General features: G+C 37.0%; 1 protein-coding gene across 13 annotated transcripts in view; it reads right to left on the minus strand.

The window, feature by feature from the left end:
• Nucleotides 1-16,852, minus strand: part of LOC111255264 (uncharacterized) — a 70,078-nt gene that overhangs the window by 17,721 nt on the left and 35,505 nt on the right. For 4 of the 13 annotated variants that reach the window (XR_015319422.1, XR_002675401.2, XM_086977831.1 and 1 more), the window contains exons 13-14: nucleotides 15,900-16,081; nucleotides 14,866-15,025 (exon numbers count right to left, since the gene is read on the minus strand). Coding sequence is in view for 10 of the 13 variants with exons in the window: in XM_086977831.1 (XP_086833957.1) it covers nucleotides 14,866-15,025; nucleotides 15,900-16,081 (342 nt within the window). In the remaining 3 variants the exon portion in view is untranslated. Of the gene's footprint in view, nucleotides 1-13,247; nucleotides 13,509-14,862; nucleotides 15,651-15,850; nucleotides 16,082-16,852 lie in introns of those variants that run through there. The other 9 variants (XM_022817044.2, XM_022817032.2, XM_086977835.1 and 6 more) reach the window with 6 other exon arrangements.

The raw sequence follows: 16,852 nt of genomic DNA on the forward strand, positions 1-16,852 counted from the left end.
AAGTTACATAAAGTTTCAACAATCAATGATAATGGAACAAATGAAAGATGTACAACCCAAATTAAATCAAAAAATATTTTACTTACAGAAAAATATTTTCGGCGAGCTCAAACTATTGATAATAAAATCATGACATGGCCATGATAAAACTAGGGCCGTCGCCGTATGATAGATCCAAAAACAATTATTATTGTAAAGTATCAATTTTTTTTGTGTGTAAGACGTTTTGAGCTGTTCGATTTTTTCAATCGAACAATCTAAGATAGAGCGTTCAAACACAAATATTGTGTCACCCACAACCACCATTAAAAGTAATTAAATTATCGGAGCACGTGCTAACTGTATTGAGTTGAATATCTGTTAAAGCATTTGCTGGAATATTAAAAGACTTTGGTTAGCTATTTACATACCTATTTATGTTAATCGCAAACACGAAATAATCTTGTTATATAATTAATGGCTTTAGCTAGCGAAGATTGCACGAACCGTATTAAAAACGGTTTTCTGACAAGGTGCTTTCCGAGGAGGAAGATGGTTGTTTAATCAATATCGACGCTGTGGACAAAACTGCAACCCAGAAAGGAGTCCATCAATTTTCTTGATTTAGCTGCTATCCTATTTATCGATAATGCCTAAAATATATATGCATGCATCATTCGTTAGCGAGTTGCCAGCGTTAACAAGCTATGAAGTAGATGCTAATTGAGGAGTAAGAGATCATAAGCACTTCCTCTCGCTCTCAGGTTCCAAAAGTAGTCCAGCAATCCGTACCTGATGTTTCTGTGAAACAATATGAGCTAGAAATGTGAGTTTCATTCATTTTGCCTTATACATTGGCAATTATAAGCAGTGGTGCAAACAATACCTTACACAATGCTTCACTACAAACTAAAATTTCCTACTGTAAACAAAAAAACGTAAAGGCTGCTCAGTCTAGACGTGAGGCTTTTTATAATTTAACAATCCATCGTAATTTAATAAGTCTAAGCCGCAAAGCTTAGAAGTGAGAATTTTTAGTCACCTAATATACACGTATCATGTTTTCCATAAATGTTAACTATTTGATTGAACATACTACCGAGTTATGCATGCAACAGTGAAAATAGTTACACGGTAGCTGCGCAAAGATATCATAGTGTGCTGAGATTATATCCGACATTTCTTTAAAGGATGCATTTATTTTTTATACTCTTTCCTTATCATATTTGAATACAGGTATTGCAGGAAAAGCAACTGAATAGTGACAGCTCGTTAACAATGTCCACACCAATACCTATGCATTTGCGAACATCTGTCTGCGGGAGTTAGGCTGTTTTGGATACGTAATACGGTACACAAAAACTCTACAGCTCTGCGCTATAGCTTTCCTTTTGCGCTTGGCTGGCGGCTGAACCTTTACAATATGGCGGGCTGGATTCATAGAGGCTAAGCATATTTGTACGAGCGTTGGTTATTAGTTGAAAGAACAGTTCTGCCGCTTTCGTTTACGCTTTAGAATAGAACACGATTAGCGAGGAAGCAGGGAAGATTTCTTATGTCCGTGAAATCCACATCATTACTCGACACATAAAGGATCTGGAAGTTTTCCTTGTGTGCAGTCCGAACTGCAAGGAAGATGCATTACTATTCACACGCTAACTTCAAGCATATGTTTTCTCCGCCATCACTATTGCTTCAACCGAACCGAATACACAATTCCCGATAGTACGATCACCAGAGGAATTCTTAACATATGCCCGAGTTTAGTGGTTCATTTAAATGCTCAGTTAATCTCGTTCGTAACGCTACTCGCGTTCGGAGTAAACAGTATATCCGGAGTGCAAGGTGATTTGCATGAGAAATTTTCTTCCGAGTAAATGGACGAACCATATGTTTTTACCATCGTGTGTTAATGATGATTAAGATGAAGTGTCTTGATTTTTTTTTGGGTGTAAACATGAAGCCTCTGGTAATGAACCGTGTCAACTCACACACGCCAATTCGGCTGATTATTTTTTGTGAATGACTGACGTCCTTGTACTACCAAAATGGTTAAAAGAGTTTCAAAGACTGGTGAGGTTAGTCAAGGTTAGCTTAAAATCTAGTTTTCTTCAAATATTTCAAACTATGCTTCGACCCTTTATGCGACTTCATTATTGCCAAATTCATATATTACCAAAGTCGTATATGTTTCCTTATAAAAGGTTTAACTTTCTGTTAGAAAGTTATTCAAATTTAAAAAGTTATCAAAATTCTGTTAGAATTTTGATTTTGTGTCTATTGGAGAAGATAATAACGAACCACGCATCAAAATTAGCATGACAGTTCAATTGATTCCATACCTGACACTGTGTTTAAACTTTTGCAAAGTGTTCTTGAAAATCGGAGCAATGTCCTAAGGCTGAGAAATAATACTGATTAAGCGGTGGTATTCATAGTAATCCGGTAGTAAAGTTCATGGTATAAAATCGACTCTTTAAAAGGTATATGTGCTAATTTTATCCATAGATAGTTTTCGAAATAACTAAAAATGTTCATATTTTTTCATGACTGATCTTTTCTGAACAGAATCAAGAAGATTGAAAGTGGAAGAATTCGATCATTAATAAGAACGTAAGCAGCCCCCTATGAGTGTTTGAATAAGCTTGCTGTTTTTCCTCACCATACCTCTGTTCTGACTCACGGTCCATAGCAAATAATACTCAAAATCTAGCTTGACATGCGTGAGCAACTTCGGTACGTTATAAATTTAACAGCTGCAAGGTTTCATTGGAATTAAGCTAACTCACAGTGGACGCACGTTACACATCACAATTAAGCTTCAACTATTGCTACGGACGAAAATTATTGCATAAATGCTCTGGCAAGGTGACATGGACACACGGATAGAACTAGAAAAATGACAGAATCATTATTATAAGACCGTCCTGCTTTACAGCCCAAACATATGGCACAAGTCGTACTTAATAATGTTATCTGAGTTGTGTTCGCCGTATGCACTTATCAGTAGCAGACGAAAAATGCGATTCAAGGATGTTAAAGGATACAACGTATACATATAGTTTAACTTAATGTCGAATTTTAGTACCGTAAAACTGAATATTCAGACACTGGGCATATTTCAGCGATTTTATTTATGGCAAGATTTTTAAGAGTAAGTGCAGAACATCTTGTGTTATTCGAAAATCCTAAGCGCTTTATGCATGAGGAAAATTGATAAGACGTGATCGTGCGGAGGCAATTTGTTTTCGTATGGAGGTAAAAACAAATAAAATGGTTTAGGTTCTACGTCTTCAAGACCAGCCACGAGAGGGGATGCTTATGGCCGTAGCGCATGTAGAAACGTTTTTTCGATAAACATATTTGCTGGTTTTGATTTTTACTTTAAACTTTTAAAGAATGACACAGATGCGCCGAGATAATAAACCAGAACACAATATAGTGGAATGTTAGTCGAATTTAAGTAATTTATTAATAATAATGAATTTTTAAAGGAAATTTTGTTGTAATGTTTTGTTATACCTAGAGATAAGGTAGCGACAAGCATTTTAAATCAAAGTGAAATATTTCGCAAAAGCTTTTTTGGCAACCTCGAAATAGCGTTGCCTTGTAAGATTAGGTTTCTTCTCAGCATTCTCAACAACTATTACTTGCGAATTTTTTCTGGGTTTATTGTGTGCGTTTATCATTTCCATTTTTTTCACCGCTAACCACATACAATGTATTGAAACAGAAATAAACCACTTAATTTTACTTTAAAATTGAATTGTCCTAAGCCGTTCCATCACCTTTATCCGTATATAAAATTGAGGAGCAATAGAAAAGATCTAAATTCTGTAAATCGGCTTAGAAGTTGGCAGAACCAAACTACACAAAGTAAAGTTTTGGGTGTTGGGGAGGTCATAGATTCAATATCGCGTCAACCACTGAAGTGCCCAGAGACAAGCCAGTAATTTATGAAATCGAAAGGCATGTAAACGACATGCACGTACTGCATTATACATAAATCGGAACTAACTATTGTTTTAGACTGGATTCAGCAGAGAATATAGTGTGTCTACGCCCTGTTTAGAGCCCAGGCTACCACACGTCTTTAGGTTTAGTAGGTAGAGGCGTGATTACTGCACTATCAACGAAGTGGCCCATATAAACTAGGAATTATGCTTTTATGTTGTTTTTTTACTTACTACCAAAACATATTCAAATTTCCAAACGATTTTTTCCTGCTGCATTTGCAGCTGACTAAGACAGAACAATCGGCAGAAATTCAGTTTTAAACAGCATAGATTTACTTTAGAGTCCGCACTGCTTATTTCTGTTGTGCATTTTCCGTTGCATCGTGTGGAAACCTGTTCCTTCTGCAGCCTGATACCCCATTTGCGACGCTGTGCACTGTCAGTTTAAAGCAACCCAAAAGGTTTATCATTTTGTTGATGCTCCATCCAGCGCAAAAATATTAATGCGGATATTGTAGAACTACGTGCCCTCTAGAAACGTAGAACTTTACATAAAATCCGCGAATAACTGACATCCTAGAGGATGTAACGTTTTTGATTTGCAGTGGTTTTCTTTCAGCTAAAGCGTAAGTGCACCAAGTATCCCTGCCTTCTTTGAAAGTTATCTTCTAATGATAACAAAACAAAAAGTCAACTGTACAAATTGCTCTAACTTGACCTAGAATTAGAATAAAAAAGATCTTGGTCTAAAATGATTAGCGGCTGATTAACCATAACCTCGATACTATTAAGGACAGCTGACAATTTATAGAGTGATAATACCCAACATTTTACGTAGGGATTTTTCACCACGCACATCATTCGTTTTTAAAATCCACCAACCTAGAGTGCAATTTCGACAACGAAATGCTAACTGATCTCCTTGTCGATCAGTTCATTTTATATTTTTTTTTATCTCGTATATTGCTGAAAATTTAACTTTAATTTTTGTGAAATCCCCCTCAAACACCATGCCGCTATCAGAGTATTTTTAAATACTGAGGACAGCCTCTGAAGAAATCTAAGCTCACACATTCGGGACCAATTCTAAATAAACCGCTCTTGTACGTAAAAAAATACTTAAAAAAGTACAACTTTTATATTTAATATTATTAGCATTTCATATCTAAATCGGTCCAGCGAAGTTCACGCCGGTATAAGCAAACAGGAAACTTCGTTTAAATCTAAAACTTTTGTAGATAACTATTTACTCCGCACCGGTAAGTGATTTAAATCATACATTCTAATCGGCAAACTTTTGGACTTTACTAATTCTATCTGCAATAAATAGCTTCCTCTGGAGATTCTTGTATATAACCCGATGTTATAGTATTATCACACCTAAAGGAAGTCGTGTCAATTTGTAGACCAACCTGTTCTTCAATTTTTTATGCTAAACAGGCTGCCGTTAAAGCTGCAAGTTTGTGGACTAAGGAATCTTTTTAGTGGGGCTACATCAGACATAACGAAGGTAATTGTGGTTGTAGTTTTGATATATATGTCATGAGCAATATGTGCTATGAGACCGGTAACACAGAAAATGTGTAACTTATTTTTTCTACATTGTGCAAAAAGGTTCAAATAATTGCAGAATTTAATTTTGTGAACCTGATCTCTATCGATTTACTGTTATTAGATTTTTTTTAGCAAAATTTTCGCCTGTATTGCTATAGGTGTCAATCCGTCGTTTGGATTAAGTATTTATGCAAGTGCTCTCTCAGCATTTTTTTCATTGGGCTTTTTTATGACAGAGTCAAAATTGTGTTTTTTATTAGGACGTTTAATTTGTCCTCCGTTGATTTTAACCTTCATCGCCATAAGTGGGCCTTGCGTTCAATAATGGTGCAAATATTTCTATGACTTTGCTCAACTAAGCAGCGCAGTCCCTGTCTGAATAGCTATATCATGATATTTTCCAGATTCCGTACAAAGTATTTATGTCCGAACTTTCCTAAAGACTCGATAAAGCAAATTATTTATCTTCGCAGTTCGTTGTTTAACATTGAGAACTAATCAAATACTTGAACTATGTATATAATCAAATAATCGTCATTGGCCTTTATTGAAATGGGTTAATTAATTCCGACCACTTTTTAGCAAGATTAATATGTTCCAAGCCGTAGAAGCTGTGACTTGAGAAAATCTCAGTACGACACTATCTCCATAGCTATACTTTCGTATAGCTCAATATGGTATAAGTTTATATTCTGTCTGGTGAATGAAATTATACAGTAATACGATGCTATCTTGCACTAACAGTTATATGTTATGAAACCGCAGCTTGACTAGATTTGATACACAATCGAGAACACCCAGTTGGCATGTCTTGAGGTAAAATCTTGGGGAAATTTCTTGTAGTCATAATCCAGGAACGATGATATTGATAAGATTTTTATTATACTGAGACGTTCTCTCGTAAAAAAAAAACACCTTAAAACGTAAATAGTATGAAACTTTTAGAGCCTTCGAGATGCACACGAATCAGAAATTCACTACACTTTGCATAGCTAGATTCCTTCTTTAGCCAAATAAGATCAATTTCGCATTTTTATCGAAGTTATGTTAAACAATAAAAAAACAAAACAATCGCCCCGTCTTGTTTTGCCTGTCTCAGAGCCTGCCATAGTTTCAATGGCAATTTGAAAGCGAGTTACGTTTTCTAAAACTGTTGCATTGGCATTTCGACCATAAAGACACAGGACGCTGTCGATGCTGATTTTACGCAAATACACAGAAACTGAAAGGTTTATGTGTTTTCAAAATACAACTCAACTTAGTACAAGTGCGTCTGTTTATAATAACTTTTTTGTTCACAAAAAATGTTGTAAATATATGTCAAGTTAAACTAACGCATAACAGTTTCGCATCCTTTCTATTACATTTCATCGTTGGGAAGAATGTATCACATGCAATTGCTTGTTCTTTACGACTTTATTGGCATAACGCATCGTTCAAACAAACCAGTAACCTCGTAATCATGACCATATATCAGTACTCATCATGGATAATTATAGTTATAAAGACTCTAGTTCTCCACTCAGCACTCAAATAGCATGGAACTCGTGAATGTGCCAGTACTGGAGTCACTCAAAAACTGATTTTATACTTTGCAGCAGAACTTCATGTGGATTTATGGCGTACAAATTATAATCTTTAACCTGTTGAACTTGGCAATAATTATAAAGCATTGTTTCCTCTAGCTATTACCGCGGCCCTCTTTAAAAAGAGAAGCACTCTCCCTTTATTTAGTATTGTTAAATTGCCTAAAATCATGACTAATCCATGTAGTTCCACCTCTGTGGAGATACATGCGCCAGCAATATAAGTGTCTTCAATTGAATTCAATCAGTCCCTGCCTCGTATGTGAGGTGGCGTATGTCTTCTGCCAGATTGCTTTGAAAGCTGCAGCCAGGTACTCCGCCGAGAGTTGCGGCATTCATTTTCTTAGGTAGATTGAACAACTCAAAGATCGCAGGGGGTCGACGAGACACCGCACATATACTTCGACATTAATCAAGTCTGATATTTGGAATACCTTATAAGCCCGTTCTATGAGCGTTCACTTTACCTGGCAAAGGTTTATTCTTCGAAACGAGCGATAGTCCCAATGCGACCGTGAGCTCCACTACATCAGGAATGTGTGCCTATAGTTATCCTTATTTGGAAAGAAAATTATTTTCTATTATGGTTGTGTTGTTCATTGCAAACATATCCATGACAGGGCTTCCTGCGTCACTAACAAATGTGATTGCAGTACTGCGGTTAGCTACAAAATAATGATGTTCCATCAGCGTATATCAAGGAACTGACGTACTTCTGCATTAGTATTCTGCCACAATAATGCGAGCACCAGAAAAAGAGTAAGCCACGGCCATTGACGTTCTTCTCTATGAGGGTCAGTGTCCACTTTATTATTTGCTCGCACATACACCGCCACACGCTATATTTTTGTGCCACACAGAAAAATGACGATGTGCCCTGTAAGGGACAGGGTTAAGCCTTCTACTCCATAATCCTAAAGCAGCGAGAGACTCCGCCGTAGAGAGGGTTAGTGATTGTTTCGCCAAAGCATCGGACGGAGTAAAATCCCGGTAAGTCGAATGGATCTGTTACCCAGATTTCCGTCAACACTGCAATATCCAGTATATTCCAGATATGTGGTGCAAGCAGCACCAATGTAAAGGAACCTTGCAGTTTTACTGGACTATCTCTAGCGTTCCTCACGACTCTGATTTCAGCATCTCCTTTAGGAGGGTGCTCGACACTAGCTGTAAGGTTTAAAGCTGCTATTCTTAGTTGTAGTCTGTGTTTTCAGCGCACTCAGGGCCTGTCGCCTAAGTCTTTGGTCGTCGGCGAGGGCCGAAGCTGCGGCAGACCCATTGTGAGTCACGACACATTATTACACCTTTTTGCCGTATTTAAACCTTTAAAATACATGCTGCTCTGTATATTGAACGATATTACAAACGAGGACGTCACATGGAACATACTAACCTTGAAAAATATTTTTTAGCAAAGCCACTCGTATGGAAAATCTTACCAGTCGGTACTACCAGATTGAAATCTATGTAGTAGCAATTTTTTCATCTAAAAAAGTACGCAGCGTTTCATGCAAAATCTACCAACAAATTAATCATTTATATATTCACACGTTGTCTCTATAATCATTTCTTGATTCCCAAGGACCATATTTAATCCTGTTTAGCCAGAAATGTTTAATCCTAGTGTTGTAAAAGTCCTCCAGCAAATTTTTATGGCTCTTTTGATTGCCAAATGTATGATTGAAAAGGGTGGCAATGCGTTGAGGCGCACTTTGAATTTATATTAGCATATAGGTGCAAAAGTGTCTTCCACTCAAACCTTTTAAGGGTGATTAAAGCGACTTCTACTAGCTGTTTGCCGTTGTCGTAGAAGATGACTTGTTTCCCGTCCTTTTTTATTGTTTACTCGATGCAACTGGGTCAAATACAAATATTTGTCTTGCTTTCCTCAAGCATTTCATAGTATATGAAGCTATGCTACTTCCGATCATACGCAAATCCTACTGTTTTCCGCATGGAGAACTAACTTAACTCGGGGCTTACTCGCCAAAACGTAAAATTACATGACCAAGAAATGTCTTATGCAATAATTACATTGCCACCAGATATGTGGCACCGTCTTGTTGGAATCTTCGAAATCTATGGCATCCATTCGAGGCACAGGAAGCTGATTTACCATGCCCTGATATTGCTCATCAGCGACTGCTTGTGCATCTGCGGCAGCGTTTTTGAAGAAAAATGGTTTAATAACCCGTATGAATAACACATTTGAGATGCACTTTTTTCATTTAAAACATATGGGATTTTGTCACTGCAATTTCGACAGTTTTACTTGTTTGGAAGCTACCACCATGGAAATTGGCTTTGTTGCTGCAGATGGTTTTGTTGAAAAACTTTTGTTGACTCGCTGTAAGTTCAGGTGCTCAATTGATGAATTGTCTTTGCTGTGCAGGGCTTCTAGACCTGAATCATTTACTTAGCTAAATTCTGTAGACATGCATGAAAGATATGCATTTTCATGCATGCCTACAAAGCATCCCTCAAACGCTGCATAGTGCTTCTTAACATAACGCATTCCCGGAAACAATATCGAACCGATTTTTTCAGATTCAGCGCAAAAATTTAACGAAATTCCAGACGTGTTCTATTCAACAAGCTAGGCGAGCACGTGTCGGTTATTTAACATCAATAATCAGGCCCGGTTCAAAAAAACCGGGAAATCTTCGATAGCTTGCTTCATGGCTGATGCACTTAAAGCATTTTGTGTACTAAACCTTCAATGACACTTGTAAATCGTAGCAGTGAAATTTTTGCCTTTTCTGGAATAATGTTTAACAATAAGTGTTCATTATTGCCTTGAGTAACGATTCGTCTTTTAAAAATAGCGAACTTATTACTATTTAACTATCACTATGGCTTCATTATTATAGCAGACAGCACAAATGGCGCCAAATTTAGGTTTTGCGCTCTTACTAGGACATCCAAAAACTACCCTTACTTTTTGTTCGACCTAATTATTCCCCTAGCAAAGAATTTTGCGGCCATTCTTCGGGAATCAGCTGTCGTGTATTACATAACATAGCAATTTTAGATTTGGGCCGATTGTTATTTTTGTATTCAAGGGCAAACTCGCTAGTACATACAGCGGCTTAGGCCACATTACATAAAAAAAAAACGCTGCTCTTGCTATTGTTCTATTGCATACCGATTAACTGTCTACTAACATAAACAAAATTGTTATTTTGCATGTTGTTATTTGATTCGAGAGCAATTCTGATTAGGAGTTTAGTCTCCAAAGAAGTTACAAGCATGGAGGGTACATCTTAAAATGCGTTTTAGAGAGATCAATTTTTAATGAAAAACGAAGAACTCATCTAGAATTATAGATATACAATAATGCAACGAGAAATACAAAGATCATCGCTAGTCGAGTTGCACGAGAAAGAATAAGCATATGACAAATAGTCGTTTTCCTCGGTCTTTCTAGAACCTGTCAACAATTTCTGGGTTGAAAAACATTTTCATCAATGTAAGAAGTTCAATGAATTAGTCTAGCGCCACACCTCTAGTGTGAAAATTGATGATTTTTGTTAGCCGTGTACTACAAAACTCTTCTTAAAGCGACAATCCTAGAAACTTATATATATATATATATATATACATTTTATACTAATGGCGAACTATACAACTAGACAATCGAGGCTAACTGTTACCTTAGACTCCTTTGCTTATCTTATACTATAATAATAATAACTTTCTATACTCAATAAAATATAGTGTGAAGCTAGCAGTTCCACATCGCTCTTGGTATGGTATGTGCTTATGGCAATATGTAATAATACTTAATAATAATATGCGTTTCCATCTTTCCAATCATGACTTAGAAACTAGTGTAGAACAATGGTTTGCTTCGTTACAGGCTGCCTACAGATGCAGATACCTAATAATTAATTTCACCTTATTCAATTTCTCAGTATCGATGCTTATCGATTACAGTTTAATATAGTTTACTGTTGTAGTTTGTGTGTATGAAAAGAAATTGTACACTGCACAATATAACAGTAACTGGTATTAACTTGGTGCTGGGGACTCATATTATACCAAGACACGTCAAAAAAATTACAGTAATGGCGCCACACGAACGAGCCCCATGCCGGTAGATTGAGATACCGAGGAGGACTGTCCTGGCAGAAGGTTCTTAGCGAGGAAATTCAACGCGAGTAACCTGCCGCACTCTTTCAGCACAGCAAGGACCTTAAATCTCTTGGGTATCTATAGTGATGCCGGTGAATGACCACAAAACCATGTTACGTGGGCGCAACTTACAATTACAGAAGTGTACTGTTGGCAACGCATGTCGAAGGAGTCCATGAAACATGTGAACAGTTGTCTAAAGGGATCCTCATTTATACTACAGAGAGCAGTTCGACACTCTTGAAGCGTTGTACGCCACGAGTGAGCAAAAGTAGAATAGGTAAAATGTGTTTAAAATAAAAACGGGAGGAGAGCACATTTATGAGCATTTTTCTCCAACTAAATAGAGGTATAGGGTGGTACAGTATTATGTTCAGAGGACCTCGAAAAAGAACAACGCAAACGCAGATTCTAAAAAAAAAAAAGATCTAAAAGAAGATATACTCCAGTTGTCATTCCCTTGCAACACAAAATACATAAATACCAAAGTTGTAAATTAAACTTTGGTGTTTATGTTTTTGCATATATAAATTGCAAAAAAAAACTTGGAAATTAATTAATTTGCAAGGCTTTTTATTTAAAAGGGGCATATTGTCATATTGTATAGTGAGTAAGAAATATATTTTTAACGCAAGAACAACAAATAATTTATATCAAACTTATAACAAATAACTTATCAGAAGACAGGCATATTAATGTGCTCTCACGCTATTATATCTACTTAGCGAGCTGTTTTCAAGTTACAGTGTTCCTGTAAAGCGGAGGTGAAATTACAAGGTTCTAATTCAAGTAAAAGTGATAACTCTGTGTTGACTCAGACATTATTTTCAGACTGTCCATCAAGTGATGTTGAAAGCAGTCTATGGCTTGAAATAGCGAAGGATGTGTAGTAAAGAACGCATAAAACCACGTGAATACAAAAATCGAACACGTATGTGTAGGAGCTTCTAGGTCGGCTAGAACGACCTCTGCTTTGCCTCGTTCGATATGAACTCACTATGGATACATTCAGCTAGATGTGTTTCAAAACATAGCGTAGGTCAGCTAAAAGCATTTAGGCACGAAAAAATAGATTTACCACCCAGTGAGAAAGGTAATATAGCTAGCTGAAGATAGTTAGGCTAAATCAAACAATGAACATCTATTCTACTAGCTAGTTAATTCTTCATTTTTAATTAATATGGCGATCATGATAATTACTACCTTCATCAGAAGTACAAGCTAATCGAGTTACAGGTTAATTTATAATTCCAGTTATCTGGACCACCCCTTTATCATGAGAAAAACTATATCAAGTAAACCGCTTATCTAGTTAGCAAGCTTTTCGTGGCCGAAAGTACAAGTAAATAAGATTTTTTAGATAAAACAAATGGACATGTCGGTTTTTATTTACCTGTCTCTACTATGAATCAACGGCGTAGCTTTCGAAAAAATAATGGCTGGATAACGAGTGATATTATTATTATATTGATTCAAGTGAGAACAAGGTGCACCACCTGGGACTAGAGGCAGCAACGTTATTTTGAATGTATATTTAAAATTTTAATATAATAGCCGGCCCAAAATGGCCGTGCATCACGGTTAATTCAACTCATTGCACTATTAACGGTTAAACCCTTCGCTTTGAATAATATGTTACTCAAAGCGAAGGACGTCGAAAGTAAGATTTCCTAGATCTAAAGATGCACAGGGCGCGTAAATAGCTTCGCTTTTTTTTTTTACTGTAATTACAATAGACACTTTTTATTGGGTACCATCGAATGATGTACACTGGGACACAACCGTAACGATGCGTTGTTAGGCGATACTTTGATTACCGAATTAATTAAGCCATTCGAAATGAAAGCAAACAGCTTAAGCCATTGCCACACCGGCCACGAATAGCTCGCAGTTGGAAAATATTTCCCGTATTTTATACTATTTTAACTACCTTGCTTAATGGTATGAAATCAAACGTCCTAGATAGCGCATAACATTTGGTACGTCAAATCAAATAAAGGCCAAACGACCCACCTTTTAGCATATCAATAAATTGACGTTTGTATTAGACGATTTACTAGGGTTTTATTACTTGGTTAAAATAATTTTTTTTTATAATATTAGACTATCCAGAGTGTATTCGAGTGACGGCATCGGAATAGCAGATAAAGATAAGCTGGAAATCACAGTTTACTAAAGGCTGCTCCATCAGAGGAGTGATTCTCGTCGCTGGGAATATCTTCGAAACTCATATTAGAAAATGCAGCCGAGCTGATTCTTTCAGGCCTTTTCCCTGAGCTTTTCTTGCCTCTCTTTTTACCTGCAGAAATTTAGCATTCGAAAGTAGATCCACTAACTTAGTATCTGGCTGTCTATATATCTAGTGTCCTTCATGTATCAATTTGCATTTTTAGATGACATTTCGTTATATTACATCGCACTATTAGATTACTATATTTAGCCGAAGAACGTACGGCGATATCTAAACACATATACGCGGAGGATCAGATTTTGAGATAATGCTACTGTTTGAGCCTGCTGAAGGCTAGGCGCTTGAACAATCAAAACGTCTAGGCCATCGAGCGTACATTTTGAAAGAAGTGTGGAATAGAATAAGCATGCCACCTGCTGTTAATGAAAAATTTTCCAACTCGCTGACACTTTCCCACAAAGCTTTCCTTGGGAGACATCTCTGCGGTTTTATGCTTAACCTCTCAGCTGAGCCTTATTTCAGTTAAGTCGCCCTTAGCTCGTATTTGGCTGAATAGACCCGGCGTCTATTGGTACGCTATTTTCCGCAGACAGACATTATTTGACCGCTCCTATTCCATAACATAACAATGATGTCTGCCACGGTATAGTGCCATGCCCATTCACTGCTTTGCCAGCGACACCACCAGTCGCTACCGAATTAGCTGAAGCAAAGCTTCAAAGATTAAAAACAACACATTTTCAGAAGCTTTGGGGAAATCATGGTAGTATTATTGCCTAAATAAATGTACTGCCAAAAACGTCTTCTTTGCGATTGCCTATTTGTCTATCTAAGCTATCTTCGAGACACTATTCATATTGAAAGATACGTTTTAACAGCTAGTCGGCCGCCACCACTATGTTCACTCAACAACAACCGTCGAAAATAATATAGGTTGTTCCGAGCTGTGTCTTACTCAGAGGTAAGCTTGGAGCTGTGGCACAACAGTCGTGCAACCTCGCCTCTTTGTTCTGTGTGCCGTAATAAGTACGGATAGTACAAACTGTCAAATCAAAACTACTTGATGTGATCAACCAATATGTATTTGATACGATAGCACAGATATCTCTGCGCTATTGTATTAGATTGCATTTGGTAGTACATTATTGTAGAATATGTTTCTGATCACACATCTAGCAAAATCATAGTTGGACTAAAAGCTATAGTCTACAACCGATTATTTCGCATTTCGTTCTGTAAAAAAGTAAATTTTTTTTTTACAAGAATCCTATTTATGCTCATAAATACATGATGGCTTTTCCGAATCTTAGTAAAGAGCTTGACGACTCTAACAGACTGCTCAGAGTACAGCAGCCGTTCTGCTAAAATCTTTGAGCAGAATAGAATCAAACACCTTGCGTTTTAAAAGGCGTTAATACTTGACTTTCTCTTGTGACTCATTAAATATCTCTTGAGAAATACATACCGAGGGGAGAGGAGACAAGCAACAACTCGTTTTCTAGGCTAGGATGATCTTTGATGTCCTTTCTGTTTCCTTTGCCTATACCCGAACACCCATATCGGGGTGATACGTCGCCAAATGATTCAGCATTCACACCCAACGCCACTTGCGGACCTGCCTCGAACTGGTTAAATCGAAAAGCAGAAGCAATATTCGTACTGCCGTTTTATCGTATGTTGTTTATAATTCTACTTCACAAGACACGTTCCATTTAAGACACCCATGTTAACAATTACATCTTAGCACTCGTTTTCTTGTTATTTTGAAAATAGTCTCAACAGTTAGCTATTCTCAGATATTCTATTTAACCAAAGTTAAAGTCTTTTTTGAACCGAGCAAGGGACACTAAAAGATCACATGAGCATGAGAGCGGAGTTACAGTGCATTTGCAATATGAGTCAAGTGTAGGTAGGCAGAGCACAATGTTGCAGACGAGAAAAACAAGTTTCTAAAAGGCACGACCGGTCATGCAAGCCGGAGGAAACAGTAGATTTTTTACAAGATCTTCAATTAATCAACTTCTGACTGGATGTTTTATCGTGCAACGGCCACTACGAAGCGCCCAAAAAATAGAATAAATAGTCCACAAAAATATATCCCATTTTTCATTTAAAAACCGACTCAGATTATCTGTTTGCATTGCCTCTCACATTCTAGTTACCTGACAGAGCCTTATGAGACTTGCGGTGCACGTTGATATTTGGGTAAGCCGTTCAAGAGGAAACCCATGACGCATTAAAAAGTCAGACCTCAAAACCAAGTCCAATAAATTAATTGATGAATAGAACAAAAAAAATATACCTTTTTTTTTTTTCTAAGAATTACTTAAAAAGGTGACAAAAATCAAATTACAGCAATGAAAAAGTATTGATTGCTTATATCAAACTAATATCAATTTCTAAACCAAGCATTGTCAATGTTAATGTGCGCTTTTATTATTATACTATACCTCAAGCATGGTCGAATTCGGCATCACATGACACTTTTTAGGAACTAACCTTTCGTCCTTGTTTTGGGCTGGCTTTGCTATCGTTGAGTGTGACAACAGTCGTCGGGCCTTTTCGTATCTCCTTAAGTGTATCGCTCTTGACGCCTGCGTTTTCTTTGGCTCCTCCCCCGACAGGAATAACAACCGCACCTCCGCTAGACGACACCAGTGACGGGTCCTTGAAGAGTACAGCTAAAACGTTTGCGCACAAATGAACAATAAACCTCATCGAGAAGAACGGCGGGGAAATTTAATGTGAACATTATTATTATTACTACTACACACAGTGCAATAAATAATTTCAGCGAGATTTAATTGGTTTAATCTCTGTGGTCAGCTTTGTAGTTCCTTGCAGATTTATCAGACGTCTCTCGGTTATTATATCAGTATGTTAATAAGGATGCTGGGCATCATTCTTTAGCAAGCAAACTGAAGATTTGAACATTCCAGCCGAAGGGCAGCGTCATGTCATCATACTATTTAGTGTACAGCCGCAATATACTTATGAGTTGTTGGAGCGTGCGGTGATGAATTGGGGGCTCAATAAATATAAAACTTCTGTATTCGCACACTAAATTATCTACTTTGCCACTTGGTGTCACCTTTTCTTCACATTTAATTAAATACCTCAAGCTATGAAATAAGAATAAATAGAGGACAAAGATGTACCCCGATCCTTGAAAGGCCAAGTGGGAAAAATGAATATATATTTTTGTTTAATTTAGAAATCTCTAATAAATTATGTAAATGGTTAAAACCAAAACATGCGACTAAGTAATCAGCAAAATCCAAATTTTTATGAATATAATAATTTATAGACGATACTAAAATAAACTTTTGTTTTGGGAAACCTATTATAGCTCCGACGCTTCCAGAATCCAAAAAGTATCTCCCGTGTATACACGATATAAGATGTGAGTCAGAGAAAAAAATTGGAAAATCCGCTTACCTCTGCATTCTCAT

Source organism: Varroa destructor, unplaced genomic scaffold (genome assembly GCF_002443255.2).
Source record: "Varroa destructor unplaced genomic scaffold, Vdes_3.0 BEIS01000001.1, whole genome shotgun sequence".
Taxonomy (NCBI): Eukaryota; Metazoa; Arthropoda; class Arachnida; order Mesostigmata; family Varroidae; genus Varroa; species Varroa destructor.